Source organism: Bubalus bubalis, chromosome 2 (assembly GCF_019923935.1).
Source record: "Bubalus bubalis isolate 160015118507 breed Murrah chromosome 2, NDDB_SH_1, whole genome shotgun sequence".
In the NCBI taxonomy this organism is placed as follows: Eukaryota; Metazoa; Chordata; class Mammalia; order Artiodactyla; family Bovidae; genus Bubalus; species Bubalus bubalis.
The window spans coordinates 108870103-108889028 of record NC_059158.1 but is presented as its reverse complement, the minus strand read 5'-3'; the positions used below and the strand labels follow the sequence as shown (position 1 = coordinate 108889028).

Below are 18926 nucleotides of genomic sequence, written 5' to 3'. Positions count from 1 at the left end.
GCAAATTTGGAAAACTCAGTAAGGGCCAGAAGACTGAAAAAGGTCAGTTTTTTTCCCAATCCCAAAGAAGGGAAATGCCAAAGAATGCTCAAGCTACTGCAAAATTGCACTTATTTCACATGCTAGTAAGCTAATGGTCAAAATCATTCAAGCTAGGCTTCAACAGTGAATGAACCCTGAACTTGATGTACAAGATGCATTTAGAAAAGTCAGAAGAACCAGAGATCAAATTGCCAACATCCACTGGATCCTAGAAAAAGCAAGAGAGTTCCAGGAAAACATCTACTTCTGCTTCATTGACTATGCTAAATAAAGCCTCTGACTGTGTGGATCACAACAAACTGTGGAAAATTCTGCACGAGATGGGAGTACCAGACCACCTGACCTGCCTCCTGAGAAATCTGTATGCAGGTCAAGCACCAACAGTTAGAACTGGACATGGAACAATGGACTGGTTCAAAATTGGGAAAGGAGTACATAAAGGCTGTATATATATCGTCACCCTGATTATTTAATTCATATGCAGAGTACATTATGCAAAATGCTGGGCTGGATGAAGAGCCCGTTGGAATCAAGATTGCCAGGTGAAATATCTATAACTCCAGATATGCAGATCACACCATCTTTATGGCAGAAAGTGAAGAGGAACTAAATAGCCTCTTGATGAAAGTGAAAGAGGAGAGTGAAAAAGTTGGCTTAAAACTCAACATTCAAAAAACTGAGATCATGGCATCCAGTCCCATAACTTTATGTCAAATAAATCGGGAAACAATGGAAAGAGTGACAGACTTTATTTTCTTGGGCTCCAAAATCAATGCAGATGATGACTGCAGCCATGAAATTAAAAGATACTTGCTCCTTGGAAGAAAAACTATGACAAACCTAGGCAGCATATTAAAAAGCGGAGATATTATTTTCCCAACAAGGTCTATCTGGGGAAAGCTATGGTTTTTCCAGTAGTCATGTTTGGATGTGAGATTTGGACCAGAAAGAAGGCTGAACAGTGAAAGATTGTTGCTTTTGAACTGTGGTGTTGGAGAAGACTCTTGAGAGTCTCTTGGACTGCAAGGAGATCAAACCTGTCAATCCTAAAGGAAATCAGCCCTGAATATTCATTGGAAGGACTGATGCTGAAACTGAAACTCCAATACTTTGGCCACCTCATGTGAAGAACTGACTTATTAGAAAAGACCCTCATGCTGGGAAAGATTGAGAGTGAGAGGAAAAGATGACAACAGAGGTTGAGATGGTTGGATGGCATCACCGACTTGCTGGACATGAGTTTGAGCAAGTTCTGGGAGTTGGTGATGGACAGGGCTCCCTGGCGTACTGCAGTCCATGGGGTCACAAAGAGTCAGACACGACTGAGCAACTGAACTGAACTGATCTGTGTAACAGTTTACTTTCAACCATCAATTAGGCAATTTAAAAGCTATTTTTCATAGTCTTCATATTACTTTGTTATCCATTCTTCATTAAGTTGGAAAAAGATCGAATATCTGTTGGTAGAGCTAATGTGGCATAAAAGTGGGAAAATAAACCACCTAAATTTGGCATGATAACAGGCAAAGCACTGTTTCAAAAGTTTTATGAGATTAAAGTCTCAAAATCAAATGAAGCTTGCATGGAAAAAAGTTGCTGCTATAATACCAGCATGTGTAAATAAGCAATCTTTATTTTTGAGAATGCTTACTGAAATTGGTAAATATAATTACTAAAAGTTAACTATTAAAACAAGTACACTAAGTTATATGACATAGACATAAATGTTTATTCATAATTAAATGTATGAACATGTTGGAATTTGAAATGTAATTATATAAAATAATAAGTATTCTTCTAATTAATATTGATTAAATTTCTAATATCCACCTAATCAGTTTTTGAGGATATAACCCTTAATTCACAGCTTTTAATCTGAAAAAATATATCATTTGGTTTTCTATTCACCTAAAATTAAATAGGGCATGTATCTTCCAAAGAGCCTTGATACAGATATATCTCTAATGTCTAGACAAAAAATGAGACCCAGAAATGTTCAATATACATCAGTTGAATAAATTAATTTTAATAATCAAACTTAGGTACTTTGACTCATATACGACATACTATCTTCTTAGACTTACTTTAGTTCCCAATAAATTATTTTTTATATTACCACATTTTCCCTATTTCTCCTCTTATTATTATTTTTACATTTACTTTAAATGAAGGCACAGCATTATAGTAAAATCTGTTTTTAGTAACTCCAGTTTTACTACTGAATCAAAATTATGTCCAACAATTTTTTTTTTATAACTGACAATTTCTTCTAAAATATCTAGAGTAAAAATAATAATGTTATTACATTTTCTCCCTTAGCTCACTATTCTCTATTCTGGTTACATGAGAAAAGAAATGTATTTATCTTCCTTCACACGTTAGTTTAAACCTAGCTACATTATTTTCCCTATATTTTTCAAACTTAAAATACAGGCACAAAGGGACTCAACCAAACATATACATATATTCTTTCTCCCCCAGACTCCCCTCCCATCCTGGATGCCACGTAATATTGAGCAGAGTTCCTTGAGCTATACAGTAGGTCCTTGTTGGTTATCCTTTTTAAACATAGCAGAGTGTACACGGTCACAGACTCCCTATCTCTTCCCTCTACTCCCGTTGCTTTCCACCTGAAACTATCACAACTTTGTTAATTGCCTATACTTCAATATAAATTAAAAAGTTTAAACATAAATAAATAAAACTAACTCATAGAATATATATATGTGTGTGTGTGTAAAACGGAATCTATTTGCTATACAGCATAAATTAACATGACATTGTACATCAACTATACTTGAATAAAATAAACTTAAAAAAAATAAAAGATAACCTATAAATAATAAAACAAAAATAGTCATAGGCCCAAAGTTTCTCATGGAGTATGGATCTTAATGAGCTAGTAAGTGAAAGTGGCCCAGAACTCTGGCTCTGCCTTTTGAGTGGAATCTTGTCAAAGGACAGAGAATAACTAAGCCAAACAGGCTGGAAACAGAACCCTTCTATTTGGTTTACATTCACTCATATACTTGACTACTAACATACTTGACAAATACTTGATCTACTAAGTCTAGACAGTGAGTTAATTCCCAAGATTGATGAGATATGCAAAATACCAAGGCTGTTTCATATTCTACTGGGATAGAGAGTTGAGAATATGAATGATGATATTAATACAGAGTGAAAGTGAACAGAGAAGTGCTGAATGTCCTAGAGCAAAGGGAAGTTAAGAAGACAAATCCAGGGAGTTAGACTTGGTAGATATTAAGGATACCATGTGTAAAGAAAAAGAGGTACACTCAAAAGGGGCACATTTTAGATACAATGAACAGACTCCTAAGGTTGGAAGAAAAGTGCATGAGGGAATGTGTTGTAATAATCCAAGCAAGAGATGATGAGGGCCTGAATGAAAACAATGCTTATTTTCTCATCAAGAGAAAAAGAATCAGTGGAAAGGGTTCTGACATGCTTTCATACTCTAGGTGTGAGTATTCTAAAAAATGGAATACTTGAATATTAGGAACTAGTTAGTCCTAATTGATAATTCACTTTTAAGTCATGGTTCTTTCTTAGAGTTCAAGGGTCAGTTCTTATTGTCTTTCATACTAATTGAAAAGAAAAGATCTTATCCTATTTTTCTGGCCATTATGAAAGTTCACCCCTTTTGGTCTCTTCAGCCTGGACCTGCCATAGTCTTAATCAAGTCAAGATTGAAATAACTATTAACACCTCTCTTCAACGGAGTAGAAACGTTGAACCATTTGCCACCTGAGCTTTGAGGGTTCTCCTAGTGAGTCTAAAAAGATGCAACAGAGTGGACAAGCTATTAAATGACAAGTAAATACACCAGAAGCCTCATGGAGTCAGACCTGCAAGGCTATAAACTGTGGTTCCTATGTTCTCTAACTTGGCAGATTAGGGAGAGTGGCTTCATCTCAATCCTTGGCATTTGTAAAGTTGGACTAAAAATACTAACCTTACAGTGCTATATGAGCATTTGCCATAAAATCATATATTCATATATCAGATAAAATCATGTATTACAACATATATCTCTGTAATCAATACATTACATATGTTCAATAATTGTTATTTCTCCTGCCAGCCCTCCCCTGGTAAAATCAAATAGCAAAAGAAAAAGTAAATTTCAAAAGGCTTTCCCTTCTGGGTCTTTGCAAATGCTGTTCCTCACCCTGCATTGTCTCTTCACCTGGTTAGCTTTTGTTTCTTCTGGTCTTACCTTAGGTGATAATTCCTTCAAGAAATCTTTTCTATTGGCTAAATTCTGTGTTATTTCTTGAGTTTTGGTCTTTGTGTTTCCTTGAACTGTTCACTAAAATTATTGCTTCTTTTTCATAATCATACATTAGACTGTAAGTCCTTTGACAGCAAGAAATACATTGACATCACTGTTTCTTCCATGTCTAACATAGTGATAGGTTCACTGTAAACGCCAAAGCATGTTCACTGACTAGCTGACTAACGGTATAAAATGGCTCTGAAAGGGAAGTGGTAAAAATTAATTCCATGCGTTTTCACATATGGTAGATTCAAAAGTATAGTTTGTGACTTTTATAAGTTACTTGATAGACTATGGTTCTAATACCAGTTACAATAGATGACTTTGGATTATTGTCAGATATTCCAAATTTTATAAATTTGATATGCTGCTTATGTTTGTACTTACTGGAATCAGTGGGAGTAAATCATACAGGTATATTTTTAATAAACTGAGTTCTAATTGAAATTATAATGACTTTTCTGGCAGGTCCTAGAGGACTTTGAAAACATCAATGAAATGACAAACAGATTGCCGTTTAATTTGAATACCTGGCACTTAGACATTGACTGAGTTGATCCTCATTGGCTCCTTTGCCCTAATATCATTACTGTTTAATTATAAATAACCTCAAATATTGTTGACCTCATAGTTAACATCCAGATTTAAATGAAAAATGCCATGCTTATTATTTTTTTGATGTACACTAGGAATCTTTGCTCCAGAACTGCATGAATTGGAGCTATATTTGTTTAACTAAAAGAATACTTCATTTTACTTTTGCCATTATTTATCTGTCTCTCCTCCCTGGGCGCTGGTGTTAAAATTAATTTGCACTTCAGACCTCAGGATTTTATATTGCCATTAGGGTTGTGAAATGCTTTTACTCAGCACAACTAAGAAATGATGTTTTTACCTCCCACTAATGGACCTTTAATTAGGTACTGTAATGAACCATTCTGTCACTTCTTCATTCATAGAGAGAAGATTTTGCATATGCAAGATACAGTTTTGACAGAACACCAGGTCCATTGAACCTTGTATACTCACATCTAATAGCTCCTAAATTTATTATGCTTTTGTCAACTGTTGGATTTCTCATTTTGATGACACTGTCCACAGACTTATTTTGCTGCCAAAACCCAGCATCAACAAACTGCATGGATGTTTGTTGATATTTTGATCAACAAATCCTAGGGTCCAATTCTGACTGTGACATTACTTCTCTGGGACCTTGAGCAAGTTATTTAACCTCTGCCTAAGGATTAATTGGTTAATTTTAATAAGTGCTTTGCTGTAAAATGTGAGAAGTGCTATGACTGCTAATAGTGATAATAAATCTCTAATGCTACCTTTTATAACACATCAGGCTACCTCAGACTTTGATTCTATTAAGTCGCCAATTAAAATATAAGCTAACTGAATTTATTCTTTTCAAGAATACAAATCCTTATAAAGATGGCCACATAGTATTTTTTAAACTTGGTTTAAAAAAAAAAAAAGCCAAGTATATTGATGCTTCAACTTAAAAAAAAAAAAAAGACTGGTGTTCCATGATGATGGGCCAATTGGGAACTGGGAGACAGCTCCACACAAAAATACCAGATGACTGTGAGGCAGATATTGCTAGACAGGATAGGACTCTGAAACCTCGGGTCCTTTTTTAATTTTTTTTTTATTTCAATTTTTTTCCTTCTCAAGTAAGCTTCACACTTCTTTAACCGAAAGCTAAACTCTTTGTTCCAATTTCCAGGCATTCAGAAGAATGCCTCCCTGGTCTGGTAAATCATAAAACATTCAGACCCAGGATGGGACAATCATTAACTTCTGTCCAGATTATCAAGAACACTAGGGGGACCGTTAACTCTTATATATACATCTGGTTCTTTGACAATTGCCTGGGGTCAAGGAAAAGGGTCACGGGCAGATGACTCAATGTCAGAGAAAACTTAAAAACTGGGGATAAAAAAAGCCATAAAGATGTCAAATCAGGGACTGTAATCTTCAAACTGATAGGTCAAAAATGACATATATTAAAGTCACAAACCAACCACAGATGTACAGATCAATACTAGTAAAAATATAAACTGCTGTAATCCCCACCTTTTGGGGCACTTCACCTCCTCTCAGTGTCTATGCTGAAAGCTTTGTATCTCTATCCTTTAAAAACAAACTCTGCCTGTGTGAGTGTTTGTGAGTTTGCAAAGTTCATTCTTTGGCTCTGAGAACAGAACTCAGTTTCCCACTTCAATTGTACTCTGATTAAATGTAGCTTTTGTGCATTAAATGGATTATTCTTTTATAAACTTGCCTCCAAACTGCTCTCATTTACTTGTGTATGATTATGTATCAATATTTGTTTATTAAACAAACATTACTGTTGGGTGTGGCCTAAAATAAGTGACCCCAGACAAGTAAAAATGAACAGAGCTAAAAAGAAAAATAAAGGAACAGTCTTGAAAATTTAGAAGAGAGAGAGATTAGTTCAACTTGAGGGTGGTTATGAACAACTTCAAAAAATAAATTATTTTTGAGCGGGACAAAAAGTGATAGATAGGATTTAGCATTGAGAGATGAGGTGAGGAGAAATTGCATTTCAAAGGATGAGAAAGTCAGCATGAGAAAGTGACAAAGCCAGGGAAGCTGACCCATGGAGAAGAATAATCCATGTGGTTTTACTTGAATAAAGGAGAGGGTACAAAAACAGCTTGGATAGTAGGTAGGGTTTGTGTTATGTAGGATCTTAGTTGGCATTGCTTGAACATCATTCAGTGTGCTCAGAATGTGCTTGGGTCCTATGCAGAGGAGATAAGTCCCCTTGGCTGGTTGGAAGACCCCTGACACTAACAGGCCATGAGAATCACTGCTCTTAAGGAGAGCATGCATATCGGCTTACCCCCAGGAAAGAGCGGAAAGGGCAGATTGAAGCCTCCTGGCTGCTGGCTGGCTTTGTTACTGCCTCTGTGCACGCTCCAGGCCTGCGTGCTGCAAGTCACAGGGCAGAACTGGATCTGAGGCTGTCACAACTGGGGAGAAAACTCAACTCTAGGAACAGAGGTGACAGGTCCCAGATCAGAGCCCAGATGGGGCAGCCATGGCCACTGCTGAAGCTTACTCAAGTGGTGCATCAGAAGCCACCCAAGTCTCTAAGAGTGACTACTCCTCCACTGCCCATATCCCACATATGCAGAGAGTCCATGCAGATCCTATCTGCCCTGAAGTGCAATTCTACAATAGGCCAGGGACAATGGAGGCGATGGGGAGTATGAAATGAAAATATCTCCTGCCATATCAACAAATGAGAAATGTCACAGCTATAAGCATTCCCTGGCCTCCAAATGTGAATGAGGGCTCCCAAAATCGCGATCCAGCAGATGCCACCACCCACCATGGTGATTGCTGATGAGCTGGGGGAATGCAAGAAGCAGTCATTTGCCACTCCTTAAGGTAAACAAGGAGACAGGATTTGGCCCCAGATATCTGAGATGCATATGAAAGGAATGAATTCAATGAGTGCAGAGGCTTGCCTCTTCCCATACACGCAATGTTAAATTTCTTAATTTGATATTTGATCTTTGATGTTCAGACTGCCTGCTCCCTTTGTTGTAAACTTGAATATAGCCTGACTCCCCATCCCACTTCCTTGGGGCAGTTTTCTCAGAGCTACTGAGATGCTGTCTCTTGGGTTCAGAGTCCTAAATATTCCCGCCAAATAAAATAACTCTCTATTTTCAGATTATGACTATATTTTTTAGTTTTCAGGAATGATTGGCTGTCAGGGACAAATGCAACTCATACCCAAGGCTGCATCTGAGCCCAATAAGGGAAATAACTGCTGATACCTCAGGTAGAGCGTTAGAGACAGCTCAAACCTCTGTCTGAGACATGAACTGAGAGCCTATGTTTGACCCTCATGCTTTGAGGCTACCTGACTCTGGGGACAGGGTCCCAGTCCAACAAGAGGGGGAAAACACACATGTAAATAAAATTGAGGTACCTTGGGGATGAGCCTCCTAGCTTTTGCTTCAGCACCTTGGGATTGGATCTGATCCCTGATAGGGCCAATATGTCCACTGATCAAGGGAAAGACTTGCCTCACACTCAGCTTCAGGTGAAGCCCCTCCATCTCTAGTCTGAGCCCCTACTAAGGTGATAGCCACCAGCAGAACCTGAGGAAAGACATGACTTGCATACAAGACAAATCCTGCTCTCCCACCAAAGACACTGAGCACACACAGCATGTACAGGAATGTTTCCACATAAGAATGCCCTCAAGAAGGCATCTGTTTCACATAACTCACAGAGGAAGAGAAAGTTAAGCAAAATGAAAAAGGAAGGAACTATTCTCAATTGAAAGAACAAGAGAAAAATCCTGAAAAAACTAACGAGACAGAAATAAACAGTTTACCAGATGAATAATTCAAAGTATTAGTAATAAGAATGTTAACTGAATAAGGAAAATAATAGATGAATACAGTAAAAAATTTCACAAGGAATACAAAAGTATATAAAAAATCCAATCAGAAATGAACAATTCAATAATGGAAATAAAAATGCAGTAGAAGAAATGAATAGTAGAGTAAGTAACAGAAAAGAATATAAGTTCTCTGGAAATAGAATATTGGACATCACACAGTCAAAACAGCAAAAAGAAAAATACATTTAAAAAAAAGAAAACAGTTTAAGAGATCTCTGTGATAAGGTTAAGCACACCAACATCTGCATTATACGGATTCCAGAAGGAGAAGAGTGAAAATGATTGAAAATGTATTAAAGGAAATTATGGCTGAAAACCTACAAAACCTGAAGAAGGAAACAGATATCTAGATATAGGAAGCACAGGGTCCCAAATAAGATGAACCCAAACAGACCTACACTAAGACATATAATTCAGTGTCACAAGTTAAAGAGATAATTCTAAAGGCAGCAAGAGACAAACAGAGTCATATATCCTGAAATGCCCATAAAGCTATCAGAGAGGAAATTATAAAAATCAGAGGGTAAACAAATGAAATAGAGATAAAAATAAGAAACCCAGTTGAAAAAAATCAGTGAAACCATGAACTGGCTTTTTGATAAATATGAACAAAATCAATAAACCTTTATCCAAGCTCACCAAGAAGAAAAGATAGAGGACTCAAAATCAGAAATGAAAGAGGAGGAATGACAACTGATAACACAAAGATAACAAAAAATCTTAAGAGAATATTACAGTTATATGCCAACAAATTGGACAATCTAGAATAAATGGACAATTTTTTAGAAACAAACCAGCTACCAAAATTTAATTAAGAAGAAACAGATAATTTGAAAGGAATGATCACTAGTAGTAAATCGAATTTATAATAATAAAAATTCTTAAAATTCCATGATCATATGTTCACAGGCCAGCCATATAAGGAAGAGGTAATACACATACCTCTCACATTTTTCCAAATAACTGAGGACTCACTGCTTCCACATTCATTTATGAGGTCATCATTACCTTAACATTAAAACCAGACACAGACAAGACCAAAAAATTAAATAAATAAATAAAAAGCCATGATCTTCGATGAATGTTGATGCAAAAATCCTCAATAAAATATTAGCATGTCAAGATGGATTTATTCCAGAGGTACAAGCATTGTTCAATATTTGCAAATTGATCAATTTGGTATACCACAAAACTAAAGAAAAAAATTACATGATAATCTCAATTGACAAAGAAAAAGCACTGACAAAATTCAACATCCATTCATTATATAAAAAAAAAAACTCTCATCATAATGATGAGAGCGAATATCTCAACATAATAAAGGCCATGTATGTCAAAGCCACAATTAACATCACACTCAACAGTGAAAGCATTTCCTCTAAATTCAGGAACTGAAAATGACGCCTGCTTTCACAACTTTTATTTATCATAGTATTAGAAGTTCTATCTATAGCAATTTTACAAGAAAAATAAATAAAAGATATCCAAATCAGAAGGGAAGGGGTAAAGCTGTCACTGCAGACGACATGATACTCTATGTAGGCAATCCGAAAGCCTTCACCCAAAACCATTAGAACTAATAAAGGACACAGATTAATATACAGAAATCTGTTGCTTTTCTATACACTAACAATGTAATATCAAAGAGCAAACAAATAAAACCTGTTTACAATCACATCAAAAGAATAAAATATCTAAAAATAAACATAACTAAGGAGGTGAAAGGCCTATATTTTGAAAACTAAAACATTGTTTAAGGAAACAGAAGATGACATAAGAAATGGAAAGACATCCATGCTCTTGGATTGGAATAATTAATATTGTTAGAACAGCCAGACTTCTCAAAGCTATTTACAGATATAATGCAATATCTATCAAAATACCTACCATATTTATCATAGAACTAGAACAAATAATTCTAACATTTATCAGTCAGTTCAGTTGCTCAGTTGTGTCTGACTCTTTGTGACCCCATGGACCTCAGCATGCCAGGCATCCCTATCCATCACCAACTCCCAGAGCCTGCTCAACCTCCTGTCCTTCCTTCGAGTCAGTGATGCCATCCAACCATCTCATCCTCTGTCGTCCCCTTGTCCTTCAGCCTTCAATCTTCCCCAGCATCAGGGTCTTTTCCAATGAGTTAGTTCTTTGCATCAGGTGGCCCAAATATTAGAGTTTCAGCATCAACCCTTCCAATGAATACTCAGGACTGATTTCCTTTAGGATGGACTGATTTGATCTCCTTAACATTTATACAGGACCACAAATGAACCCAAATGACCGAAGCAATCCTGATTGGGGAAGGCATGGAGCAACAAGGCTGGAGATATAATCTTTACAGTCTTCAGACTATATTTAAAACTACAGTAATCAAAACAGTGCAGTATTGGCACAATGGCACAAAAATCAATGGAAAAGAAAGGAGGGCCCAGAAATAATCCCAAGCATTTACAGTTAATTTACCATAAATGAGGCGAGAACATACATGGAGAAAACACAGTCTCTTCAACAAGTAGTGGTGAAAATGCTGTATTGCTACATGAAAAACAACGAAATTAGAACACTGTCACATACCACATGTAAAAATAAACTCAAAATGGTTTAAAGATCTAAATATAAAGCCTGAAACCATAGGACTAATCTTTGACCTAAATTGTATGAATGTTTTTTGGATCTGTCCTAAGGCAAATTAAAAACAAACAAACAAAAAATAAAACAAAATAAACAAATGGGACCTAATTAAACTTAAAAGCTTCTGCAAAACAGAGGAACCAATGACAAAATGAAAAGACAACCTACTGAAGGGAGAAAATGTTTGCAAATGATATGATCAGTTAGGAGTTTATGTTGAACATATATAAATGCTCATACACTCAATGTTAAAAAATCAAACAACCTGATTGAAAAATGAGCTGAAGATCTGAAAAGAAATTTTTCCAAAAAGACATACAGAAGGCTAACACAAAAAGATGCTGATCACCACTAAGTACTAGAGAAATGTGTGTCAAGACAATGGGTTATTACCTCACACCTGTCAGAATAACTATCACCAAAAAGTCTACAAATAGCAAAAGTTGGCAAAGACATGGAGAAAAAGGAACCTTCCTACACTGTTGGTGAGAACGTAAATTGGTGCAGCCACAATGGAAAACAGTGTGAAGTTTCCTCCAAAAACTAAAATTAGTACTGCCATATGATCCAGCAATTCTAGACTGGGTATATATCTAGAAAAAAAAGATACAAGCGTTAATTTGAAAATATATATGCACCCAAATGTCCACCGCAGCACTATTTATAACAGACAACATATGGAATCAACCCAAGTGTCCATCAATAGAAGAATAAAGAAATGTATATATACAGTGGAATGCTAGACAAGAAAAACAATGAAATTCTGCCATTTGCAGCAATATGGATGAACCTAGAGAATATTACTTTTAGTGATGTAAGACAGAGAAGGACAAATACTGTATGATATAATTTGTATGTAGAATCTAAAGAATAAAACAAATAAATGCATATAACAAACAGACTCATGGATATAGAAAACAAACTAGTAGTTACCAGTGAGGACAGGAAAGGGGGAAGGGGCATGATAGGGGTCTGAGATTAAGAGATATAAAGCTACTATGTATAAAATACACAAGCAACAAGGATATCTTATACAGCACAGGGAGTTATAGTCATTATTTTGTAATAAATTTTAATGGCACATAATCTAAAAATTACTGAATCATGCTGTACATGTGAAATTAATATAATATTATAGAACAACTATGTTTTAATTAGAAAAACAAACAATGAGCAGAGAAGTAAAGTTGTATCCAGAAAGGAATGTGAGCACAAAGGAATTTTTAAAGAAAGGATTAGGCAGTGAAAAAATATTGATAAAGCAAAAGAAAGAGGGACAGTTGTATAAGATGTGTCTATGAGTACTGGTTCAAAATTGGGTAAGGAGTATGCCAAGGCTGTACATAGTCATCATGCTTATGTAACTTGTATGCAGAGTACATCATGAGAAATGCTGGACTGGGTGAATCACAAGCTGGAATCAAGATTGCTTGGAGAAATATCAACAATCTCAGATATGCAGATGATACCTAATGGCAGAAAGTGAAAGAGTGGTGGCTCTTGATGAGGGTGGAAGAGGAGAGTCAAAAAGCTGGCTTAAAACACAACATTCCAAAAACTAAGATGATAGCATCTGGTCCTATCACTTCATGGCAAATATATGGGGAAAAAGTTGAAATAGTAACAGATTTTATTTTCTTGGGCTCCAAAATTACTGCAGACAGTAACTGCAGCCATGAAATTAAAAGACACTTGCTCCTTGGGAAAAAAAGCTATGACAAACCTAGATAGCATACTAAAATGCAGAGACATCACTTCACTGACAAAAGTCTGTTTAGTCAAAGCTATGTTTTTTACCAGTAGTCATGTATGGATGTGAGAGTTGAACCACACAGAAGGCTGAGTGCCAAAGAACTGATGCCTTCAAATTGTGGTGCTGGAGAAGACTCTCGAGAATCCTTTGGGCAACAAGGAGATCAAACCTGTCAATCTTAAAGGAAATTAACCCTGAATATTCATTAGAAGAACTGATGTTGAGCTGAAACTCCAATTCTTTGACCACCTGATGTGAAGATTCAACTCATTGGAAAACACCCTGATGCTGGGAAAGATTGAGGGCTGGAGGAGAAGGGGGTGACAGGATGAGATGTTTGGATGGCATCATTGAATCAATGGACATGAGTGAGCAAACTGTGGGAGACAGTGAAGGACAGGGAAGCCTGATGTGCTGTAGTCCATGGGGTCGCAAAGAGTTGGTCATGACTTAGTCACTAAACAACAATGAATAGTTAAGGGGCATCTAAGGTAGGAATGGACAGGATAGCATTAGACACAGTAGGGGCCCCTAGTCATAAGAAAGAAGACAGAAGGTGTAGCATAGGACAAAGTAGTTTGAGGGATATGATGGTGGGAGCTTGGGGCCATTTTGTGTGTGTCTCTGTATGTGCGTTCAGTCACTTAGTTGTGTAAGACTCTTTGTGATGCCGTGGACTGTAGCCCGTCAGGTTCCTCTGTCCATGGAATTTTCCAGGCAAGAATACTGCAGCAGTTTGCCATTTCCTACTCCAGGAGATCTTCCCAACTCAGGGATCAAACCCATACTCTTGAGTCTCCTGCATTGGCAGAAGGATTCTTTACCACTGCACCACCTAAGCAATGAAATAGGAAGGAAGCTCCTAGGCTGGGAATAAAGTTAGGGCACAGGTATTGGGGGTTTGAAAGGAAAAGAGAAGATGTGACATAAACATCTAGAAGGGTGAATGGATTCATGAAATACAGTAGAAACCATAGTAAGTGCCCATATGACATTAGTGACAAAAATTCCAGTTAGAGCAGTCTACTTTTTTTTTTTTTTTTTCCAGTTGCATTCAGCAGTAGGGTGCCAGTTCAGGAGAGATAAGAATTGGATTTAGCAATGGTTATGGTTTACTAGGAAAGCAAAAGAGTGGGAAGGACGGAGCAAATAATTATAATGATGGACCGTGGAATCTAAGCTAAAAAAAGAAGAAACGGAATCTTTAAAATAAGAGATGGGAGAGGAATAACGAAAAGAATGACTGTATTTGGGGTGATGGGGGTGGGGGGGACCTGAAAATTAGGGGGTGGCTGAAATCGAGGTGATGAGATGACTTAATGAACACCTTACAGCATGTTGTCATACTGCCTCACGGGTGTTGTTTTTACTTACAGTACTGACATCTGTCTCCCGTGTGTTCAGGCTGGCAGTGGCAATAAGGCTGGTTCCCAGCAGTAACACTGCAGGTCCCTCCGTTTTGACAAAAGTCCTCACAGACTGTCTTACCACAGTTTGGTCCAGTGAACCCCAGTGCACAGCTGCACGTTGGTCTCCCTATTGAAAAAAATAATAATAATGAAAAAAAAATGAGTTGACAGAATTGTTTACTGACATGGAATCCTTGCTAGGTAAGAATCAGTAAGTCAGTATTTTGGGCAAAATTTGTCTACTACTTATTCTGTGACTTTACACAGTAAAATGACCTCTTTGGCTCCTAGCTTTCCCATGTTCCAGCAAAGCCTAGATTAGAAGATAACTCAAGTTCATATCAGGTAAAATGATCAGAGCTCATTTTATGAATAATTCTATATGCATACGTGTATTTTATGCTTTGAAGTGCTTATCTTATTCTTTTGTACTTCTCATGTCCATTTTACTTTTAAAAAAAAAATTAAACTTTTTATTTTGTATTGGGGTATAGCCAAACAATGTTGTGGTATAGTTTCAGATGAACAGTGAAGGAACTCAGCCATATATATACATGCATCCATTCTCCCCCAAACTCCTCTCCTATCCAGGTGAGCACACAACATTGAGCAGAGTTATACCATACCATAGGTCCTTGTTGTTATACCATAGGTGCTTGTTTATACATTTCAAATATAGCAGTGTGTAATGACCTTCCCAAAGTCCCTAACTATCCCTTTCCCCCAGCAACCATAAGTTCATTTTCTAAGTCTGTGAGTCTCTGTTTTGTAAATAAGTTCATTTGTATAATGTCATTTTGCTTTTTAAATTGTTTTTGTCCTACTTATGTGGTAATGCAGATTCTTTTGGCCATTAAAATATAAAATAGAGGCAATCATATTTCCCAGTGTTCGATCATAATGTACTAATCACTGCTATATCTACATAAAATATGAGCTTATTATAAAGAAATATTTTAATAAATTTAAAGTGGCCATATCATCTATAATAAGATTTATGAACATTAGTTATTTTATTTGATATAATAAATACATATATTGGCTCAGACAGTAAAGCATCTGCCTGCAATGCAGGATACCTGGGTTCAATCCCTGGGTTGGGAAGATCACTTGGAGAAGGAAATGGCACCCCACTCCAATACTCATGCCTGGAAAATCCCATGGACGAAGGAGCCTGGTAGGCTACAGTCCATGGGGTCGCTAAGAGTCAGACACGACTGAGCGACTTCACTTTCACTTTCACCTTTAGTTTATAAGCACTTACCGAACCCTATTTTATTTCATTTTATATCTTTATTCATAGTTAAAGACTATCATTTGCAGTCTACTAAGATAAGTTAAGAAATCTAACGTTAACAGCACACACTAGCAAATCTGACAGACCTTCTTTGGATATCTTACTTTATTTGTTCTATGGGAACTTACATCATAAATGAAAGGTGAATAGTCCTTTCAAGTGTTTAGAGCATAACACAATTAACTGCTACAGCAAGAAAGTCTCTCTAAATGCCTGGACTGTCAAGAACTGAGTAGAAAATGAAGTCCAGGGCTAGCTCTATAGGAGAGGTGAAGGAAAACAAAGCGAAATGAAAGTCTGCTATTTGTAATGGGGCCAGAACAAAGTTTAGAGGCTGTAAAAATATTAACACACAACATAAAAGGGAATAAAAAGGAAATTCAATTATAGATCTCAAATAACTATGATTCAGAAAATGTCATTCCATTGTCTAGTATCAGAGAATATCCAACCATCTCCTCTTTCACCATTATAGACAAGCAACATAATTAAAATGGTCAGTAAAATGCATGAAGACAAGGGCTAAGTGTGAAAACTGATAACAGTTTTTTTTTTTTTTTTTTGCTGTTGCCATAGATTCTATATTGAAGGACAATTCTACATATATATATATATATATATATATATATATATATTTGAAAACCATTATTCTTAAAATGAATAAAATAAAATGAATGAAAGTCCACATTTGGACTTTTAATTGAAGGTCCACAATTTATTTATTTTACTTTTGAAAGACTCTACACATTTAAAAATGCTAGAAGGTATTGCTTCTTAATGAAGAAAGTTATATACATTTTTACAGTGGATACCATTGCTTTAAAACTTATTTACACGTTTTTAGTTTGGTGGCAAATAAATGCCTATTAAAAGGTTGAGAATCAAGGTAAATGATATATATAATAAAGCTGAGCAACCTCCTATTTATTTATTGCCAGAAAACAGTTTTAAAAATTTTAGCCAAATATTTTCTTGTAAAAATTGTGAATTTTCCAGCTGTTGCTTACATACAGACAAACTATCTTCATTGGAACAATGGTGGGTAAAAAGTAAGAGACACAAACAAGAGAATAAATAGTGGTAGAAGATGAAGAGGGCAGAGGATTGTTAGAACACGATCACTAAGGAAAATGAAAGACTTGAATAAAAGAGGTAATAACTCTACATCAACAGGGACCAATGGATGACTTACAGAGAAGCAGAACATATACTCAGGAACACAAATAATCATGAGTTAAATGTGAAACAAACAGTACAGAAAGTATGTGAAAAGTCAAAGTCAAAGTGTTAGTTGCTCAGTCGTGTCTGACTCTTCGCAACCCCAAGGACCATAGCCCACCAGACCCCTCCATTCCTGGGATTTCCCAGGCATGAATACTGGAGTGGGTTGGCATTCCCTTCTCCAAGGGATCTTCCCAACCCAGGGATCAAACCTGGGTGTCCTGCATTGCATGTAGATTATTTACTGCCTGAGCCACCAGGGAAGCACAGAAAGTTAAGGAGAAATCAAAATGCATTAGAGCAATCAGAAAAAGTCCCATATGAAAATAGGACTTAGACATTGTAGATTTATGTTTTTCTAACTTTCTAGTTTTTTTTTTTTTTAACTGGGAGTGAAAAAAATATTGTAAAATGATAGAAGTTTGAAAGAAATAAACCCAATCTGCTAAGGCACTTGAAAATTCCTCTGTTACAGTTACTCAGAGAAATGACACCATGCTTTCATCTCATCTACAGCTGTTTTGAAACAAGGGCAGAGTGACCAGGTTGTCCCCCACCTAGCATATGCTTCACATCATTTAAAATCTACCTGACTTATTTTCAAAAAGCTCCTCTTCCTCTTCCCTTGAAGAGAAGATTTATTTTTGACAAGTATAAATCTTCATATTCAGGAGAATATTATCTAACTTGAAACAGTGTGGTGATATAGCAGATCTTTTGTTTGCTGCTGGGAAATGAACAATCTGTTGCAGAATTTTATAATGGGCTCCATCTAATATTTCCAAGAACTTCTCTGGGTACACCCTAACTAACTAGTTGCACTGGGTTCATTTTATAAAGATTTTTTTAGGTAGCTGAATTAGATTTTGACATTTGAAAAGGAAACAGTACTGTTACAATGACTAAAGTATCAATAGAGATTTATAGCAGTGATACATGGGGAGTTGGGGGGTTGACAGCCTGCTTTGAAACTTATTTTCAATCAGAAAGAGCAAAGAACTAAATAGACATTTCTCCAAAGAAGACATACAGATGGCTAACAAACACATGAAAAGATGCTCAACATCACTCATTATCAGAGAAATGCAAATCAAAACCACTATGAAGTACCATTTCACACCAGTCAGAATGGCTGCGATCCAAAAGTCTACAAGTAATAAATGCTGGAGAGGGTGTGGAGAAAAGGGAACCCTCTTACACTGTTGGTGGGAATGCAAACTAGTACAGCCACTATGGAGAACAGTGTGGAGATTCCTTAAAAAACTGGAAATAGACCTGCCTTATGATCCAGCAATCCCACTGCTGGGCATACACACTGAGGAAACCAGAAGGGAAAGAGACACAAGTACCCCAATGTTCATCGCAGCACTGTTTATAATAGCCAGGACGTGGAAGCAACCTAGATGTCCATCAGCAGATGAATGGATACGAAAGCTGTGGTACATATACACAATGGAGTATTACTCAGCCATTAAAAAGAATACATTTGAATCAGTTCCAATGAGGTGGATGAAACTGGAGCCTATTCTACAGAGTGAAGTAAGCCAGAAAGAAAAACACCAATACAGTATACTAACGCATATATATGGAATTTAGAAAGATGGTAACAATAACCCTGTATACGAGACAGCAAAAGAGACACTGATGTATAGAACAGTGTTATGGACTCTGTGGGAGAGGGAGAGGGTGGGAAGATTTGGGAGAATGGCATTGAAACATGTAAAATATCATGTATGAAACGAGTTGCCAGTCCAGGTTCGATGCACGATACTGGATGCTTGGGGCTGGTGCACTGGGACGACCCAGAGGGATGGAAT

At 36.6% G+C, this 18926-nt stretch overlaps 1 protein-coding gene across 1 annotated transcript in view; it reads right to left on the bottom strand.

Annotated features, from left to right (window-relative positions):
* Nucleotides 1-18926, bottom strand: part of LRP1B (LDL receptor related protein 1B) — a 2209913-nt gene that overhangs the window by 74898 nt on the left and 2116089 nt on the right. The window contains exon 84 of the mRNA XM_025261770.3: nucleotides 14557-14718. Coding sequence (XP_025117555.3) covers nucleotides 14557-14718 — 162 coding nt within the window. The remainder of the gene's footprint in view (nucleotides 1-14556; nucleotides 14719-18926) is intronic.